Genomic DNA, 21333 nt, shown 5'->3' with positions numbered 1-21333 from the left:
ATATAATAACATCTGCACCAAACCTCTGCTTTCTCTTTTTGTTTAATCATCTATATTGCTAAAATTAATGAACTCTTTGGCACATAATTCAAATTCAAAGCATCAAAAACAGTTTTCACATTTTCTACATTGAAAGCAAAGGTTTGGTCAGAGACAATTCAGGTTGGCATTAACGTTTCATGACCGTCGTTCTCAGGCAAAGGACCAGAGACACTGTATGCCGGACAAAAACTCAATGATAATGAATGGCATACTGTGCGCGTGATCCGGAGGGGCAAAAGCTACAAGCTAACGGTTGACGATGACGTAGCAGAAGGTACTATCCTTGGTCCTCAATCTGAAAGACAACACAATTCTTGATGGGTTATTGTATGTGAGCAACTATAGATGATTCATGCATATTATTTAAAGCACTAGTTGTTGCAAGAAACTGAAGAAATATCTATGTGAACGGTTTTGAGAGTTACTAGTTTTAGTCTTCCTCTACATATTGTGTGGGTTTTATAAATTGTGGGAAATAGTACATACTTCCAGTTTGTTTGGCAAACTGCATCAGCGTATACTTTGCTTCTTCAGTTGTTCTCAGTCAAACACTACTTTTGTGTTTCACAGCAATACAATACAAACATTTAGTTTAGGTTCATTGCTATGCTGACATGATGTAGGACTCACTCTTTGTGTTTGTGACTCTCAGTGCTTGAATAAGGGTTTTGGTGTATGTCACCGTATTTGAATTCCTGAACAGCAGTGTAATATTGTTTAAGGGTGTAGTATAGCAGCATTTTTTTCTTGTTTTCCTTTCCAACCTGCTGTGGTTTGTAGGTCAGATGGTGGGCGATCACACCCGGTTAGAGTTCCACAACATCGAGACGGGCGTGATGACCGAGCGCCGTTTCGTCTCCATGATCCCCTCCAGCTTCATCGGTCACCTGCAGAGCCTGAAGTTCAATGGCATGCTGTATATCGACCTGTGCAAGAACGGTGATATCGACTACTGCGAGCTCAACGCTCGCTTTGGCATGCGCTCCATCATCGCAGACCCCGTGACGTTCAAGTCAAAGAGCAGTTACCTGAGTCTAGCGACCTTGCAGGCTTACACATCCATGCACCTTTTCTTCCAGTTCAAGACAACCTCTCCGGACGGATTCATCCTCTTTAACAGCGGGGATGGAAGCGATTTCATCGCTGTAGAGCTGGTGAAAGGGTAAGCATGTTGAAGAAGTAGTCAGTTACCTTATTATAAGTTTTTTTTTACCTTGCCAGTAAAAGTGTTTACAAGGTAACAAACTGCTTCAATGAACACTTATGAGGAAGAACTAGCCTAAACAATGTCATCTGGAGTTTTAGGCATTAAACCAAGGTGTACAGTGTAAATTTAAGGTGTACGGTACGGTAGTTGAAGCAAGTAAACTAGAAATCTGTGAGCTAAGCTATATATTCTGCTTTTTACTGGTAATAATTTTTTTTTTTGGTATCTTGACATAAACTTAAACAGAAATGATTTGACCAATATTTTTTGCCGATATTTACACTTTAAAAAAAAAATCTTAATCAATTATCAGATCTTTAATATTGAGGCCACTCATAAATTACACCATTTAGTGGACCAAAACAGTATTAACAGCCACAGGTAAACTTAAGGTACAATTTCAGATAAATATTATTATTCTTATTATTATTATTATTATTATTATCTGATTGTGTTGGTTTCTAGATATACTGTAGTCCAATAGCCGTTTTGACCATTTTTCCCTAATCACATTTTATTTTCATACTGCTTGGTTATTATTGGTTGTTTAATTTTGCCTATCTTTGGTTAACTTTAACTTAATCTGATCTTTAGTTAATTCTACCGATAAATGACATCATTTAGTATTCACAGTTAAAGTAACTTATTTAATTTATTGTTTAAATAAAAGTAAGCCTAAAACAAAGCTTAAAATAAATTCGCAATCTTTTAGATCACAAAGCAGCTTTAAATATAATGGCATAAATAATCACAATTGTAATAATGATGATCATTATTAGTAAAATATTCATAATGCATATGCCTTTTTTGTTGCAATGATGTAGCTATTATTGAGTCAAGATCAAAAATTAGACAGTAGTTAAAAATTGTTTCTGTATATTGGTTATCGGGCACTTAAGACATTGTTATTCCTGTCCAAGTTTTTATCCAAAATAAGCTTAGACTATTTAATATACAGTGTGCTTTGTTATAAAAAAACAGAAGTGAAGAATAATAGAATTATGTTCATTGATTTTGTTTATAAAACTGCTCAGCAGTTGATGGGTTATTGTTGGAATGGAATTTAGGTATGGCAATTCCTCTTTCTCATTAAACTGAGCTTCACTTTCCCGTCTTTTAGGTACATACATTATGTGTTTGATCTCGGCAACGGGCCCAATGTAATCAAGGGCAACAGTGACCGAGCTCTCCATGACAACCAGTGGCACAACGTTGTCATCACTAGAGACAACAGTAACGTCCACACGCTCAAAGTCGATGCCAAGTTAGTGAGTCAAGTCGTCAATGGCGCTAAAAATCTGGACCTTAAAGGTATGTAAACAGCTAAAATTAATATATTCTCACACACACAATCATGATGTAATCATTAACATCTTTTACCCCACGGTCTATTGTATTTGTTCAGGTGACCTCTACATCGCCGGATTGGGGCCCAACATGTATAACAGCCTGCCCAAACTCGTGGCCTCCAGAGACGGCTTTATGGGTTGTCTGGCATCTGTGGACCTGAACGGTCGCCTCCCCGACCTCATAAACGACGCCTTGTTCCGCAGCGGTCAGATTGAGCGAGGATGCGAAGGTACAGCCTCTTACAACTCTAGCTCGAGGAACCCGTTCTTTCTCATGAATGCAAACAGTAGTTCCACCTCCACCTCACTGAGCCATCACAGCATCTTTCTCACCCTGCTTGTCTCATCTCTCACCCAGACAGCTCTCTGTTGAGCCCACTTGCTTATTAATATTCTTATTGGCCACATTGGCCATGCTAGGATCAGCCAAGTCTTTGTTTGTATCAATTAGTGACATTTTTATGAACATACTTACAGAGAGAATATTTACATTGCAGTATTTTGAGTCAAGGTGAACTTCATGCATTTGATCTGATGTGTTTTGACCTTAAACCATTCAAAATAAAACAAGAATATAGGCAGATATTATGTAATTATGACGACAAATGTGTTGTAATATATATGCACTACAGTTTAAGAAAAAAGCTTTAAAATTAATACCTTTAATTGGCAGGGATGCATTAAATTGATCAAAAGTGATAGTTAAGTTTAAATGTTACAAAAGATTTCTATTTCAAATAAATGATTGTCTTTTCAACTTTCAAAGAATCCCAAAATGGTATCATGGTTTCCACACAAATATTAAGCAGCACAACTGTTTACATCATTTTAAATTTAATTATTTATATATACACACACACACACTTTTTGAAATATATTAAAATGGTTATTTTTCGTTATAATATTTAAAATATAACTTTTTGTATTGTATCTTTGATCAAATAAATGCAGCCTTTGGTTATCATAAGAACATTAAAAATCTTTGTTCAAAAACATTAAAGCTTTTTAAACTTTTTAAAACATTAAGCTTTTGAACAGTAGTGTATATATAATATGAAAACAAAATATTTGTAAAAGAAAAAATCTCTATGTATTGGATGGGAGTGAAATAAACATTAGCATACTGTATAAAATAATTGCTTAATAAAAGTATCTGTGCATTTGACTAATATCATGCATCTTATTTAATTCCATATTATAGTAATCTTATACAGAATAAAATAATTAAAGACTTGAAAATCCTTCAACATCCTAATTTGCAAAAATATTTTGAAAGACAAATTTGACATTTTTCAATGTCCAAGTATGGTCATATAACCAGCATCAAAATGTTGTATTGTATGTTAAATGCCAAACTTGTTACAAAAAAGAACACAGATCACTTGAAATCCACAAACAAAGAATATTTCTTCACTAACTCATTGCTAATATCCATTTTCGTATGTACATGAGATCTCTGCCATATTTCAATGCATGCTTATATCTTTGTTTTCCGTACATTTATTGTGTAGGTTTGATTATTTTTAGTTTTTTGTAAGTCTTTCAATTTTTGTTCTTAGTGTTCTCTTTTTCTTTATTTGATTCATTATAGTTTTGTTTGAGTTAAACTTTTGAGTATAAACATTTTCTTGCTTGTCCATCCATCACAAAATTAATTGTCCGTCACATCTCCATCATCCATCACATCTCAATGTTGTCTTGAACAAAAAGCCTCCTTTTATGTTGAGTATCCTACATGTTGCATTTACATGTTGTTGAACAAAGAATAAAATCGTATCAACCAAAATCGTTTGGTCTTTTGTTGTATCATCTTCACGTTTTGTTGCTTGAGTCCATGACGTGAGTGTGAAATGTCAGCATGCTTGATAACCGGATACAGAAGTCTGGGACTGTTTTCCCAAGACAAAAAGCTACTAAGATCTAGTTTACAAACAACACAGGCTTTAACAGATATGAAAATGTCATTTTCCTTTAAACTAATGCACATTTAATGGTTTAATGTCAAAACATTTAAAACTATTTATCAGTGTTGCAAACCATAAATGTTTTATTTCTTTACAACATTATATAGCTGACCTTCACTGTTAAAGCTTTTGGAACCTACAGTACATTGTGTGATCCGAAATAAAAGATTTAACATTTAATACACATTTTCAGGACACAGGCTGCCACCAGATTTTCTGATGTAACCGACTTGCTTCAATACATATCTTTAAGATGTATCTGTCATATTTTATACATATTTTTACAGAGACATATCCGACACCATTTGAATTCAGTTCTTCATTTCATACATGAATAGAACAACTTTGTGTGTGTGTGTTTTACGTTTATCTCTCCCGCACAGCATCCAAAAGTGAACGTGAGTAGGTTTTTATGTTCACAGCCCAGCATGAAAGAAACATCACTCTGTACTGTATGTGCACAGTAAAACTGTAAGCCGTGTATGGAATGGCTCCACAATGGCAACAGAATTCTTGCTGGTTCATATGGCAATGAATGCTCCTTTCTGTTGTAATGAAGCTTTTCATCCACCAGATGGCAATGATGCACCTGTGCTTAGGAAGGCGAGGGCTCGATTACACGCTGCAGTATTGCAGGGGAACATTTTGTTTTTTTCGCTGAATGCAACATCATTAAAATGTCCCCTCTCTAACCACTTGCTTTATACAATCTTAGCAATTCCGGTTGATTCACATTAGCATTAGCACATTACCATGCCCGTTTTGTGCATCTGAAAGTCCTTTTAACATTTTTGCTGTCAGAACAATGGACTAGAATAGAATATGCAAAGGAAACCTGTTTTTTCTGCATGTTTATGGCTGATTATATCTAAACTGTAAATTAGATTTGTCAGGCACACGCTCATCAGCATACTGCGGTTTTTATTTCATTTTATTTCATTTGCAACTAAAGACTTTCACTTTGGTTCAACCCAGCCATGCTGAATCAACCCATCAGTTTCATTACTATTATTATTATTATTATTATTATTAATAACATTATTTTTAACCCATGGTATGGTAACTCAAGAGTGCAAACCCTTCCTAAGAATGGTAAAGCATGTCCTGTTAGTAAAGCCTTTGCTTTATTAACAGAAGCCATCGACCACGTTCTTACCTGTTTGATTGTTTTCGCTTTTCTGTTTCTTGCTTTACAAAGTTGGTTTCACCAAAGCAGATCTACAAGGTATATAAGGTTCAATTCCATTCCATTCAAGCTGCTGTTTGTCTTGTGCCGGTTTGTTTTGTACTCTTCCCAATACCCAGACATAAAGCGGACACTAGCTGGTTCACTGTAACAATGTCTTGGTATAAAATGGTTCACTTCTTTCTAAAAGACAATGCCCTTGTGTTCATCTCTGAAGGTCGTGAGACTTGCAAAGTGAGAAGAGAAAAGTAATGATTGCAACTGAGAGTCTGCATTAATAAAACATGAGCCCTCCTGTATAATTAAGTCCCCACGTCCTGTTTTGCTGTATCTTGTCTTGTTTCTTTCTCTTTATTTATTTTTTTTACACTAATGACATTCAGCTGAGAGAGAAATCTGGCTTAGGAGAATCCATTAAATATCTCACCATGGGTTACTTCTCGCCTGTCTTTAGAAGCACTGAACAGCAATATGATTAGCAAAATAATTAATAGAATTAGCATGAAAATCCATCTGGAAATGTCGGCACGGTACCGTAGACTTTAAACTTAGATAGTGTCCCACTGAGCATGTAAACTCGGGACAGATGTGATTTTGACTTTATTATTTAAGCAACATCACAAATAAGAGTGCTTGTTGCTGAAGTGAATATCGTCGCAGCTGTAGATAAAAGTTTGATCCAGTATCGTTTGGGTAATTCCTGTTATGCAGTGCATACAGAGCTTTACAACAACAGTAAAAAAAAGAAAAGAAAAGAAAATGAATGTACTTCAGCACTGTTTTCATGTTTTCCAGTTCATTAGACCAGGGGTTCACTTCACTTGTGATAAAAGAAAATTAGCTATAATTTCCTTTTTTTTTTTTTTTTTTTATCCTGAGTTTAGTATTTTATTCTGTATAAAAACATACACTACGGTTCAAACGTTGGGAGTCAGTACGAATTCTTTCTTTTTTTCACAAGAAATGAATATTCTTGAGCAGCAAATCAGCATATAAGAATGATTTCTGAAGGATCGTGACACTGAAGACTGGAGTAATAATGCTGAAAATTCAGCTTTGCATCACAGGAACAAAATTACATTTTAAAATATAAAACATTTGTTTTATATTGTAATACTATTTCACAATATTACTGTATTGTATATTTAAACAAATAGATTAATTCATTAAAAAAAAATTACAAATCTTACTGACCCCAAACCTTTGAACAGTAATGGGAACATGACAATGTGCTGCATAATATGGATGGCCCTTATCAGCACTTTTGAAACTGCTTGTTTAGTCGAATTAGTGGACTGGAACTAAGTTGTATAATCTAATGCTCCTCAAACATGTAAATCTGTACAAAAATTGAAACCAAAAATACTCTAATTCTCTCTGAACTAAAGGCCAGTTTACATACTGATATGTTTGGCCTATAATGTACTATTATGACTGAACAACATAGGCTCACTGATTATTCTCTCAGATTTTCGATTCGATATCACATTTGCCATTTTGATAGCCAAAATTGGGGTGAATCATTTTATGTTGAACTTTTACATAGTACTGAAGTTGCACTTTGCGTTGCACAGTAAATGCGCTTTAGCCTTCTTTCCCTCCCTCTTTTGTTAATCTCAAGTTTATGTTTGTGGTTAACCTCTTGTTTTCGCAGTTGTATTTCACAAGAAAAATGCACTCAAAGCCAGTTTATTTGCAATTATTTTGTTTACATGGTTAATTCAGTGGGAATGCATTCTCCCTCTTACTCTAAATTGGGTAATGAGCTCTATTGTTCTTGCTGCATTCCCTCAAAATGAACCCAAGTGTGCCAAAACACAGGATGTGTTTGGAACACACTCAACTTGACTGCACGTGGCTGGTGTGCACACTATTGTTCTTAACATGTGTAACAATAGTACATACTGGACTATGTACACATCTCGCTATTAAATGTTGTCATTGACCTTTGTTCCCCTGTGCAGATGTGAGAAAGTTCATGCTTGGCCCTATGTCTGAATCTTCTTTTGTAACAAGCAATGTTGAATATGTCTAGAGTATGATGGTTACTACTAAAATCCAGTCGTTTATAGGGAATGCCACGTTTGTTCAACAGCTTTCGGGATGTTTTTTGAGTACCTCTACTAACCCAAACTGCATGTATACTGTAACACACACACCTGCATGGAACCTTAACAGCATGACGGGACGTTTGCCCCCAGTATTACATTGCTCTGCTTTGCTACCATAGGTCCTAGCACTACATGCCAAGAAGACTCCTGTGCCAACATGGGGATCTGCATCCAGCAATGGGAGAACTACACCTGTGACTGTTCAATGACCTCCTACACTGGGACGCAGTGTAATGACCGTAAGTTGCCCTCCGCCTCGTGCAGTTTCCACATCCTCTCTTTCTCTTGTTTATTTTGCTCTTCGTTTCACTCGTTTACGCAATTTTAATGATCACAAGGACCCACTCTTTGACAGATTAATTGAGCACGCTGTAATCCACATAGCAAATGTTACACAAACACTAATGGTTTTTGGTTGCACAAAAGCTTATACAAAAGCTCATACATTACACACACACCGCACACAAACACACACACACACACACACACACACACACTGCATTCATGTTCTGAAGACTTGTTTGAAGACAACAAAGGTACGTGTTATTCACTACTTTCTGATGCTGGTAAAATATGCTGTATATTTGTAATAATTAAAAATTCTCTACAAATTATTGAATAAATGTATATGTGTGTGTGTGTATATATATATATATATATATATATATATATATATATATATACATACACTGTATATATACATATTTACACTTTTTTAATATTTGATAAAATTCTATAAATATATATATATATATATATATATATATATTACAAAATTAAAATACTACACAATGACTACCAAAAGGTTTTTAACACAAGCAAAATTTAAAAAAATAAATAAATTCATGTGGCATTATTAGAATTGGCACAATCACACTTTATACATCACCTGAAAAATCACCAGGCGATCATTTTGGTTTAAAAAATGATTCGCAACAGTGTTAGTTCAGCGACAAGGTCCTTTTGTTTGCTAATGCATTGATTTGATGTAGTTATCTAATAGAAAGATGTTTGTGCATCTTTAAGTGTGTCTTAAGTTTCCAAATCATTTATGATACCACTTTATTGTGTTATATTTATCAGAAATTAAGTGTGATATTAGTAAAGATCTGATTGAAGGTGTTATGAAACTCGTAACCGTCAGAGAGACAAAATCATTAAGTCTGCTCACAACCGGCCCTTTAAAGTTCAAATCCTTAATCACTTCACTGAACTCTTAATGGATTTAATCAGATCTGATTATGTAAACGGTGGGTGTTGAGAGTAAAAATATGATAACACTGCATGGGTAGGCCTATATCACAGGACACGCTTGATCTATTCAGACGAAACTTTACATTACAGGTCAACATGTATCATATCTGTCCTAAAAGCCCCGGAGAACCAGAATCAATCAACAACAATGCACTTCTACCATGAACAGTCACTCTTTATTCTATAGTCATAATGATACCATTCTTTTGACATCACTGCCACAATAAAAGGTGTTATCTTGAGTCGGTGGAGATAAACACCATCCCTACAGACACAGAAAGCGCCTCGGTGAGAATGTGATATGACTGTGATTGCCTTCCTCCCCTCCACCGCAAGAACAACACAGTTGACCTTCCAGAGATTGAAGACTGACATGCATAATAGTACGCCAGCCTGCTGCTTTGACACATCGTATTTTTGTGAGGGGCAGCAGTGAATCAAAAGCATGTTAGTGAAGATAGGGACAGACTTAATTGAATAATGCAGAAAGAGTGATGTGTGTGTGTCGGCTTTGTCTGTCTGGGAGAATATCTGACTTGCTGCTGTACGGGAAAGAAATCAAAGGACTGTTTTTGTAGCCGCACCAAAATTCTTGCTTCTATTCTTAGGGATATGAAAGCTTATTGCTTTAGTATTCAGTCTGGTATTGTGCTATACGCAGATATCAGGGGTGTTTCCTCCGAGGAGGCAAGGGAGGCACTGCCTCCTCGAAAAAAGAAAACATATTACAAAAATAAAACAACGCAACTATTACAAAATGTGACATTAGAAAGTGTATAAATCACTCGTTTTTCTAACGATAACTGTCCAACAGCAACACCTTTTATAATTTAGACTTTGTCTCGCAGTCTCAGCTTATGCCACTTCAGTTCTTTTTGTGATTCCAGTGGTGTCTCTCCTGGACCCTGGCGGTCGACCCCTCGTCTCTCAAGTTTACGAGGTAGGGTCGGAACGGCTCAGTCCAGGTGGCCAAACACCGTCCGCTCTCGGGTCCAAGAGGCACATCCAAGGAATCCTGCCAACAACGCCAAATTGTGGTGGCAAACAAAATTATATCACTAAATAAGAGACAAGCATTTCCAATTGTCTTTGATGAGGTTTATTTTCTTGCAAGAAAAGGTCAGCAGTCATACAGTCACACTGAGTGGCTGCAGAGTGTGACAGTGAGGGGAGGGCATCCTTCCTCTTTTATAGTTTTGACGCCTAGAATGTTATCTTTCTAGGCCAATGTTGGCATTTTCAATATGTGGAACATTCTTAGACTTGTTCATCATATTGTCTCCTTGAGTGGAGGCCCTCCTGTCACACACTCTTTACCATTCCAATACAATTCCATATTAGAATAAGGTTTGTGCGTTCTCTTTTACTGTCATATGATGGTCACACACATCTGAAAGATAACATTTCTTCCACAGGGTAAAGTTACAGCGAGAGGCCGCGTATCTCTTGCCTCCCCAGAGCCCATTGAGTTTTAACAGACCCCCTAAAGTGTGCGCTGGGTTTGGTGGGGGGTTATTGAGAACGAATGGGGGGAAGTCACGTGAGGAGGTAATGCCTCCATCGTGCTATGTTGAGATATCGCGTCACAGCAGTCTGAGGACAACAGCGCCAGGCCAACATCGTCGGATCTGAAGTTAGGGTGCTGATGGCGATCGTGTAACCTGCCCAATCCACTAACCCTACCCTTCACTATAACTATAAGCTCAACCTTAACAAATACGATCCCCACCCAACCACTGAACCTAACCTTAATGACTCTATAAGCTCCACCCCAACACCGGTGTGAGACTGCTGTCCTGGCGCTGTTGTCCTCAGACTGCTGTGGCATATGGTTCTGCAGTTGGTTATTATTGGCTAGTATTGGCTGTGATTGGACACGATTGGTTCGTGCGATAAATCCCGCCTCTTATTTTTGTACTAAAGTAGTAAACAACTCAGCGACTTAGTTATCACCGCTTTGTCACATCAAAATCAAACTTGAAATGGCCTGAAAACATGATGACACATGATGACATGATGATGGTGTTTACCGGGCTTGATGATCCGAAAATAAATTGAGTCAACCTTTAAAAATAACAGCTGAACAGTTCACAAATAATTTAAAATATATTGTTTAAATTGTTACTGCCTTTAGTTATTATTTTGGAATTGATGTAAAAATGCTTAAATTGAACATTAATTAAATAATGTAAAAATACTAAATAGAATTGTAGTCTATTTGGTTTCTATTTTTTATGTAATCTTTTAACTATTTTACACTATACAACACACATTAAATAAAACTGAGGGTTTTGCCTAATTTCAGAACACTACACACCACTGGATGTCTCATTTAAAAGAGGTGTATGAGACGTGGTAGGTCATTTTGCTGAGTTACAAATGAATATAGAGCCTTAATAATGAATTTAATGTCCATAGACGAAACAGACTATTTCTTATGTTATGTGACGCTCATGTATTTGCAGACTGAATCTCTCTAGTCGCTACATAACACTAGGTGGCAGTAATGTTTTAGTTAGAGACGAAAGCGGCCACAGAAGTCTGTTGTGTGCCAGAACATCTCATAAAATTTTACTGTTTGAATAATGCATTATTATATAGCACCCTCATTTCTGAGTATATATTTTAGGAAAATGTATTCTCAATGCATTATTATATAGCACCCTGGTTCTGAGTATAGATTTTAGGAAAATGTATTCTCACATGTTCCTTACTCACAATTTGGCTGAGATTTCTTTTTTTTTTTGGCAGATTTTTTTCCAGCCAGATCTATATTCATAGTTTTGTGGGGTTTTCTGCTTTATCTTCATACTGCATAAATGAGCTAATATCTTGTGAAGCTGATATTTATTGACGCGGTTGTATACTTTAATTATTATATCGCAATCATTTGCCCTTTGAAATGTCAAATCGTATTATTTATAAATAAGCTTCCACTCAAAAATGTTACCATTTATTTATCAGTCATGCTTTTTGTTACAACTGTTTTTGCAGCATTTTGCCTTGTGGTCTGTAATAGATATCTTTGAATTTGTTTATCTCTGCTATCAGAATTAGTATCTGCAATAGTTTATCTATTCCTAACAAAACAGAACTTTACATTAGAAAGATCATATTTTCTAGAGTAGTTGTTATCATCTGGTTTTGCCCATACCAGATTTTGCATTTATGGTGACCCAACAGAGCACCAAAATAGCTTTACAGTCAAAAGTAAATAAAATGTTCTATTTTGAAAATCCTATCTATGATTATATGGTTAGTTACATTAGCATTTTCTCTTTTAAAGTATCTTCAAGTACCTTGAAAAAAGTATGATTATACTTTTATTTCATTTGAATATATGAAGGAATCCATTGCTAGAAAAAAGATATGATTCACTGAATCCAGCGATCACTCTTACACTAATTGGTTGTTTCATTGAAGGAGGCCAGTGATCATCAATATGCTTTTAGTCAGAATATAAAGCAATGCCCTTGGACCCTAAATTAAGATTAAAACGGAGTGCAGTGTTATTGCATTAGACAAGAGCTTGTGTAGGAATGAGATGCATTCATTGCCTCTTTCAAGCAGCTATAGCTAAACAAACACCAAATTGCAAGCTGCCCCTCGCATTCCAAGTCTTTGCTTATTAATTTGGACACACTCCGCAATCACGTTGATTGAGCTGCGGTAATAAATGACTGGTTAGAAGCTCCATTGGCTGTTAAATGAACTCGTGGCAAATGAATATTGCTTAAAGGAATTTGCCAGCATCCGCTAGACTAGTGTGAGTTTCTGTCTGTGAACGGAGCTGTTTATTCAGAGGTTTAAACGGCCTCGTTTCATGCAGACTTCTTTTAGTTCCTGAAAGCAAAGCAGTCGGCGCTCAAATTCCACGAGACGTTCACAAATGGCTTTTGAAGGAGCTGTTCTACGCGCTTGCTAATAAATTCCCTCAGGTTTCACTGAAGGTGCCTGTCATTTTTTCTTGGCCGAGGGCCCTTGATGGCCAGCACATGATGTATCTCCACATAGCTTCATACTTTAGTCGAGTTTTAGATGCGGGGACTCAAAAAAAGTCAAGGTTCTTGATGATCCTGTTTTATATGCTAAAACTTCTGAAGCGGATTTACAAATTGCCTAGTTAAACAACAAAGCGATTCTTTTACTTTCTGTTTTCCCACAACATTAATTATCAGGGTTAACATGAAATATTGCTTTGCACAATTTAAATGATACCCATCGGCATTCTTCCATTTTTTTTTCTCCCATGTCCAACATTTGTTTCATAAATATATAAATTAAATGACAGATAGACAAATAACATGCTGGAGGGATGGATTTGTTTTCCCTCATGTGTGTCTGACATGAACAGAGTCTCGGTAATTAAGGAGCATCTTTTTCTCTGTCTTTGCTGGAGAGGAAAGAGGAGCAGGATGCTTCACGCCCCTGCTGGTTGTGAGACTTCATCAAAGCTGTGTTCTCCTCACTCCATTAGAAACAGGAGAACCCGACTGAGCCACACCATCAATTAAGATGGCAACAAAAGCAAAGGCGCACCAATGTAGTGTTACTTAGACAATGCGTCTCAGAGGCGAGGGAGAAATGCATTAGAGATGGAGAGAAGGCCAAGTGCAGGCTTAAATATCAGGAAATGTTTTGCAATTTCATTAACTGATGTGTAAATGCTTTGACTAGAATTATGAAATGACTTCCTGTACTGCAAATTATTATTTTATATTTTTTTTTTGGTGGTGCTTACTTAGGGTTAGAGGTTTGAACAAAAGGTTTTTAAAGGTTTAGCCTAAGGGATAATGTACAGTTAGACGGTTATCGCCACCCAAAAAAGCTGATTGGTCTTATCACACTTTTTTTTTTTTTTTTTTTTAATGTGCTGCCTTAAATTTGTAAGTACAATCAGCTTGGATGTTTCAACTTAAATTATTTTAAACTGACTTAAAAAAAAAAAAAAAGTTGAATCTTGAAAAAGCATGAAAAAGCAATGTAAAAATATATGTTGTCATAACTTATTGATAATAAATGTTTTCACAGCGTACTCTGCTACTTACCAAAGATATAAATATTTGAGGATGAAATATTTATTTTAGTTTACCTGAATATTATCTTAAAGCTTCCTCTAAAAGAGTTCTCTTAACGTTTAACAGTCAACCTAGCAGCAAGAAAAACACCACAACAATATTAAAGTCGGCATGAAACTGAAGTTGCGGTAGTCTTTTCTTTCTTATTGTAATGTATATGCAAGTGAAATGGCTTCTCGGAGAAGAAAAAAATGTAGAGCGAGACTTGATTTTGTCCATCGGGAATTGATTGGATGGTTGTGGTTTGCTATTGGTCAATCTCATGTGAGTGACAGGTTGTCCCACCCTCCCCCATGCCAGTAAACATGTCATCACAGAAGAGAGATGTTGTCGTTGCAAGAGGAAGGGGAAGTTATTTTGATTAAAGATTAAAAGGGAACATGATGGAAAAAAATGATGTGCACTGATAAAACATTTATAATAAATAGTGCAATATTTCATAAAAACACAAGTTTTAATTTAAAGTATTTTTAAAGGGATTGAGTTCTTCCAAAAATGAAAATTCTGTCATAATTTACTCACCCAGTTGAGTTTAATAAAATAAAAAGAGAGAAAAAAAGGAAAAGAGGAGAAATTGTATAGAATGTATGTAAATATTGCACTCTTAAAAAAATGAAGGTTCCTAAAGGAGGTTTTTGCACGAATGCCATAGAAGAGATAAAAAGTTTTAAACAAACTGTTCTGAATCTAAAAACCCCTTTTCCAATATGAAGAGCTTTTTGTGCAATGGGAAGATCTTCATGGAAACACAGATGCCAATAAAGAGTCTTTATTTTTAAGAGTATAAAGAATTTGAACTGGAGAAATCAGCATATGCCGGACAGAGACAACAGCAATGTTTTCTTTATCTTTCCATTTTTAATATAAATATTTTCTTAAGGTTTTGACATTGAGTAAAAAAATCTTTTTTTTTTTTAAGAAATTGACTTATAAACTGTCGAACTCAGCCCCAGAAACCCTTGGTGTTTGTTTTGTGCAGTTCATAAGAATCGGTCATCAGATTTCTTGGCCGGTTTGTGGACAGCCATAGCTCATGCTGTGCTATCTGGGTGGGGCTGTTTCTGTGACTCTGAGTTAAAAATGCTGTCGTTGATGAAAAACCAGAGGTGTCGGGAAGATGAATCGCTCATGTGAGTCCATATTCATCACCAAGGTGTCCCGCACTTCCGATGGCCCCTGACATAAGATAAAGAGCTGTGAGACAGGGGAAATGACCTCATCTGACAGCCTCAAATAGAACCAACGGCACAATGGAAATGGATTGGAGCGTTCACAGGAAATATTACCGTACGCTGTATTCATGATGTGTGGTACGATATGCTCTGCCCTCTTCAGCCCACTGATTGAATTGGCAGCGTTTTATTATTTTATTTTAGTTTACGGTGAAGCACGAAACGATGCCGCTCTGAAGGAGCTGTCTAAAAAATACAGCCGGATCGATCGAGCGAAGGTTTAATATCCTTAATTTCTTTCAATCGACCTGGTGGCCCTCTTTCTGTCAACAGAATTATATACTGTATGAGTTAGTGCAGTGTGTGCTTTGTTTGCCGGATTTACTGTCTTTTTAATTGCTTTTGTTTGTCCAATAGTCTGTGTACAGAAGAGCACACTTTGTTACAAACTCTAGCTGCCTCTTTCAAATTGATTTCAATAGTGCTATGATAACATGTTGCTAAGCTATGGTATCAAGACAATACTTTTAAATGCACTATTATTTTTGAATGAAATTAGTTTATTTATGATAAACATAATCTTGTTTTGTCTGGCATTTTAGATATATTGTTCACTGAGCTTATTACAATGTATTCTTGAATTGGCTTTGAATTATGTAGAGTGTTGTGGAAACTTACTTTTGAAAGTAGTGCATTACAATATTGTGTTACTCCCTAAAAAGTAACTAATAGTTACTTTTTATGGAAAGTAAGGCATTACTTTTGCGTTACTTTTTTTCTCCTGGACTGGGCTTACTTGTTTGTTTCGAAAAAAGTATAAAAATAGAAAAAGTTCTTTTTTTGGCACATGTAAAGGCCCTTTCATGCCTAAAGTGAAAAGAAAAATCCACAGTCTGAAGTAAGTTTACACCTGTACAGTAGCAAACCTTTCAGCTGTGCTGCCATTCTGGATTGCAGAAGAACATTCAACACTCTTACTTCAGCAATAAAAACAACACCACAAAAAGAAACTCAAATGTGATGCTAAACTAAAGTTATTTTTGCTTATTCCTATGGTTGAATTGGATCATCAGAGATCAGCAGCAAAGACACTGGTTAATAAAGTGAGATTAAATACATAAAGGCCTTGTTTAACAAACAGGGCTTAGACTAAGCCAGTAGTAGGCATTTAAATAGCTTCTATAAACGTGCCTTAGAAAAAGACATTACTGCTGTTTATCTTGAGACAAAACAATGGCAGTGAAATATTTTAAGATTATGTCAGTGCAAGTTGCAAAAACAAAGTAATTTGCGTTACTTATTTGAAAGAGTAACTCCGATATTTTATTGTAAATTTAAAAGTAATGCGTTACTTTAGTTACTTGAAAAATGTAATCTGATCATGTAACTTGCGATACTTGTAATTAGTCACCCTCAACAATGATGATGAATGTCTTACAATTTGAGCCATATGAGGTAAATTATGTATAATAAACATTATCTACCTTTTGGAACTTAAAAAGCCTTAAAATGCTATCATATGTCTTAAAATGCTATCCTATGTAGGCACCGCACTTGGTTTGGAAGCAGTTTAAGTGTAGAGAAAATCCGAGATATTCTTTATTTAATCTTCTGGCCGTTCGGTGCTCAAACCTTCCAGATAACATTGAAAAATAACGTTGGTATTACTGTAATGATTGAGGCTTTATGTGTTTAGCACTAGACACCTTCAAGGCCTCCATAAGCTTTAAAACCAGAATGACGTACGGTTGTATTTAGAGGAACGGACAGGAACCGCTTCAGTTGAAGCAAGTTTATTTGATCTCTCGCACTTCCGCTGAGAAAACCATGAAACACAATAAAGCATCTCAGCATAATCTATTTATTTATCTTTTCTTTTTTTTCTCCAGGACCTTAGTATATTCTTTGAACTCCTCTGCGTCTCAGCTAGAGCGTACGAAATCAATCCCGAATCAATACTGTTGTCTGATACCTTTATTTGACCATCTCTGTGCGGGCTACTTGGGATTGCGTGCAACCAACAGACGCGCCTGACACGACCATCAAACATGATTTCCAGCGAGTGACTTCATTCAATATGGCTCATAAAGAAATAGTAGTGTGCAAAAATCCATTTTTGGTCAGGCAAGGTGACCTTGTGGGAGGGGAAGTGGTCTTTGCTTTAAGGCTTAGTCACTCAAGTGGAGCCATCCATCACTGCGCGTTTCCAGGAAAAACAAATTATGCCCTGTACCAGCACATAAACGTGGCCAATCAATATTTCTGCCCTGCCTCAAATGTCACACATTTTACACCATTTCTAATCATCTTGTTGTCTTTCCACCCCTGCCAGTTCAATGGAGTGTATCATAGCCATTTATTTTTCTTCTTTTATTATTACTTTTTTTTATTTACGGTTGTTAAAATGTGTGACATCACCTTCCATCTTCTGAACTAATCGGTTTTGTTGCTTGAATCAATTGTATGCTGCTTATAATAAATAACCTTTTTGAGGTTCATTATTATTGTCTATTTATTTTATTTTGCTTTGCATATTATGAGGCATATTGAACATATTATTATTTATACCACCACTTCTCCACTCTGGGGACAGCTTTTTTGTTGTTGACAGTATATATAATTATCTAGAACAGTGTTAACAGTGTAGGTAGGAAATATGCTTTTTTATTATTATTATATAAATTTCAGATTTCTTTTCAGATTACATCTGAACACCATATGCATATCATAAGTGAGCATCCTTAGTCCACAGCATGTTTCAAACCACTTTTACAAAATAAATTAATAAAAGTGGAGATATTGAAGAAGGATTTAACAAGAGAAAAATGTGATAAAGGCCCACGGTATGGTTAGAGGAAAAACTGGTGCCTTTTCTCCAGGATTTAAAAAAAAATCAACTCAAATTGGGTTTTTCAAGAAGTCATCTGTTTCATGTTGCCAGAGAATCGTTATGTGGGACGTGGTCAAAGCTCTTCTCTCCTCCTCTCTTATCTGCACAATCCTGCTCTGATTGAAGCAGTAACTCTCAACTGCCTTTGATCAGGTCGTGTGTCACTTAAGACTGCTCTGAATGGAGTCTCATCTTCCTCATCCTGCAGAGTTCCAGATCGGCTTGGGCTCTCAATCAAAAACACAATTAGAACAGCATTAAAAAAAGACAGGGCTGCTCCGTCTTATCCATACAATCAGCTGCCTTTACCTTTCTCCATTCATCCTTCTCTTTTTAATTTTCTCTTTTTTTTGTTTCACAGCACGTCAGTTTTTTTGGTGAAGAATTAACCATTGATCGCCTCCGCGCTCCTACATGTAATGAATGAAAGCAGGAAAAGCAGATAGATTAGCTGCTACAGTCCAGCAAGCAGGTTTATTCATTTTTTTGAATTATGATATTTATTTTGTTTGGGCTGGATATCTGCATTCACGTAACGGTACAGATCGGAGATGAATTTGGTTGCTATGTGATGCAATTTCTTAAACTCGTCCTTTTGGCTGCTCACACTGTCATGGCAATGAGGAAGATTGTTCCCGGGAAGACGGGCAGCACTTCTGGAAAGCATTAATTACCACAGAATGGGACCATTAATCAGAGCTGTCTATGCCAGACAGAGCAGAAGGCAGCAGAAAAGGCTTCTGGGCTGAATGACTGGAGGTGTTCTTATGCATAGTACCTTAGTGCACAGGAGGACTGCAACCAAACTAGAACATTGACATAATGAAGACAGATTTGCTTTGGGGACCTTACCATTTCATACACGTTGACAGCTAGGGACAAGGTGGACCTTACTGAAATCCCACTACATTTTGCCCTTTCCTTTTCATCTTTTTGAATCATTGCAAATGTAAAAATTCAAAATGCATGGGAAAACAGCTATCAGCTATACTGATGTCACAGTATCTCTATGTTTTAAATCCTGGTATTGACATAAATATGACGAGTATATATATATATATAAAGTAGTGATGTCAATTAAACTTGTTTATTTGGTATAATTAACTAAAAAAAGAGGAATTTTCCCCCTATCTGAATATTCAGCATCACTGCAGGCACCTTTTCCTTTTCAACGCCACAAGTGCTGCCACTGTTTAGTTAATTCAGCTAAACAAGAAGTGCATGCTAATTTTGTCAATATTGTGCGAATGGAGACAGACTTGTAATGAACTTAATGCATTTGATCCAGTTGAGTTAATTCAATTCAAACAACCTTAAGGACCCCATGGAATCTTTTAATGAATGGAGTTTTCTTTCTTATATCGACCTATTCAAAGGGACGGAGTTGTTTCCTAACTCTGTTTTTAAATAGGTCTACATACATAGAATAAAATATATTCATGTAAACAAATTTGAAATGTGTAGTTTTATTGTATGATTAATTCATTAAATAGTAATTTGCTCACAAATCAGACTACACTAGTCACACTGTTTTTGATTCACTAAAAAGAAGCGGCTTTTAAGAGTCATTTGTTCACTAATCGGACTACACAAGTCACACTGTATGTTTTTGATTCTCTAAATGGAATAACTTGTAAGGGTAATTTGTTTGTGAATCGGACTACACTGCACTGCTACTATAAAGCTGTACAGGACTGTAGGGCGGGACATATCAAAGGATTACTCTCACCAGTAGCCGTAAATCATAATTTAATATTTGCTTTAGTAGTCGGGTGGCTTCATGTAGCTCAAACAGTGGAGCAAGAACTGATAAAATATGTATCAATGTCGCTTTGGATAAAAGTGTCTGCCAAATGGCTAAACTCACAAAAGGAGCATTTTGTTTGGATGAACACCTGGATATGTGGATATATATGAAGTGTAAGGTTGTAAATGTGTGTATCTGCTCTAAGACAATTTTGTCAACTTTTGAGAGTACACTAGCATACCCATTTTGCCTGAACTTGACCTGTTAGCAGTGATTTTGGCAGAGTAAATGCTACATAGAATTCACTTTAGATATTTTAGTTACTCGAGATTACCCTCATGAATATGGTCTTTCTCCATCTACCTTCGGCCAATTATTGCAGAGAACGGACAGCTATCATATTGAAGACTCATATTTGGCGCAGTTCCTTCTGGCTAAACGTTTATCTTCACAAACCACCAATGTGCTAACCTTAAGCGAAACCACTGGCCATTTTAAGCCGTCTTATTACTCTGAATGATTTCTTTCAGCTCTGGATCGCCTGTTCTTATGAATTCATCTATAACTGGAATCTAAGTACCTTTTTTTATTTTCCCTTTGTTGCAATAAGCTGAATAAAGCTTCCCTCTGCCAGAATGTATTTTTTTTTTGCTTAGCCTAATGTTTTCAGAGATAATAAAGCAGATGCTTTGTTGTTTTTTAGCATTACTGCAGCATGCATTCAAAAGGAATTTGGCAAATCGCATCGATCTCTCGCATCAGCCGCTTTAAATACTCTGTTTAATGTTGCATCACATCTCTGCCTCTAATTATCGGAAACCTCTCTGCTAGGATAAAATGGATAAGGCTTATTTGAACTTCTTCAAGGCCTTTTCTCAAGCAGTTTCAGCTTGGCTCTGTCAGTATGCACTAGCTGGGTGGAATTTCTGAGTGATTTCACAATCTCGCTAGAATTTTTCACCATGATTTACAAAGCTCTTGCCCACTTCTGATGTCATTATGATGTCATTAATTTCCCCCCCTAGAAGGACGTTTGCAGATTCAATCCATCTTTAAAGCATCTGTGCACACGTATATCCGCCTGTCTGAACTCTTGTCTCCATCCCACAGATATTCTCCTGCAGAGAACTGATTTACCATCAGCATTTTAATGGCCATTCACTTTGCAGCCAGCACCGGCTAATGAGTCCACAATAATTAGTTGAGGTACGTTGAGCAGCACCAGTAAAAGTCCAGGTGGTGTGACTAATTACAAAGGTGTTCAAGGCCTTACTTACACAAGAACAAGAGAGCGGACACCCACTGCCAATGCTTAGCTCTCAGTGAGAGGCAG

At 36.3% G+C, this 21333-nt stretch overlaps 1 protein-coding gene across 16 annotated transcripts in view; it reads left to right on the top strand.

Annotated features, from left to right (window-relative positions):
• The window catches only part of nrxn3a (neurexin 3a), a 282065-nt gene that overhangs the window by 110285 nt on the left and 150447 nt on the right, over positions 1–21333 (top strand). For 9 of the 16 annotated variants that reach the window (XR_013819368.1, XR_013819369.1, XM_079852852.1 and 6 more), the window contains exons 12-18: positions 197–316; positions 823–1204; positions 2370–2560; positions 2655–2828; positions 4946–4960; positions 5761–5787; positions 7979–8098. Coding sequence is in view for 13 of the 16 variants with exons in the window: in XM_079852852.1 (XP_079708978.1) it covers positions 197–316; positions 823–1204; positions 2370–2560; positions 2655–2828; positions 4946–4960; positions 5761–5787; positions 7979–8098 (1029 nt within the window). In the remaining 3 variants the exon portion in view is untranslated. The remainder of the gene's footprint in view (positions 1–196; positions 317–822; positions 1205–2369; positions 2561–2654; positions 2829–4945; positions 4961–5760; positions 5788–7978; positions 8099–21333) is intronic. The other 7 variants (XM_079852844.1, XM_079852841.1, XM_079852843.1 and 4 more) reach the window with 3 other exon arrangements.

This window comes from Squalius cephalus, assembly GCF_949319135.1.
Source record: "Squalius cephalus genome assembly, chromosome: 20".
Classification (NCBI taxonomy): domain Eukaryota; kingdom Metazoa; phylum Chordata; class Actinopteri; order Cypriniformes; family Leuciscidae; genus Squalius; species Squalius cephalus.
Note: the sequence above shows the minus strand (reverse complement) of the source record. Positions and strands in the feature narration are given on the sequence as shown.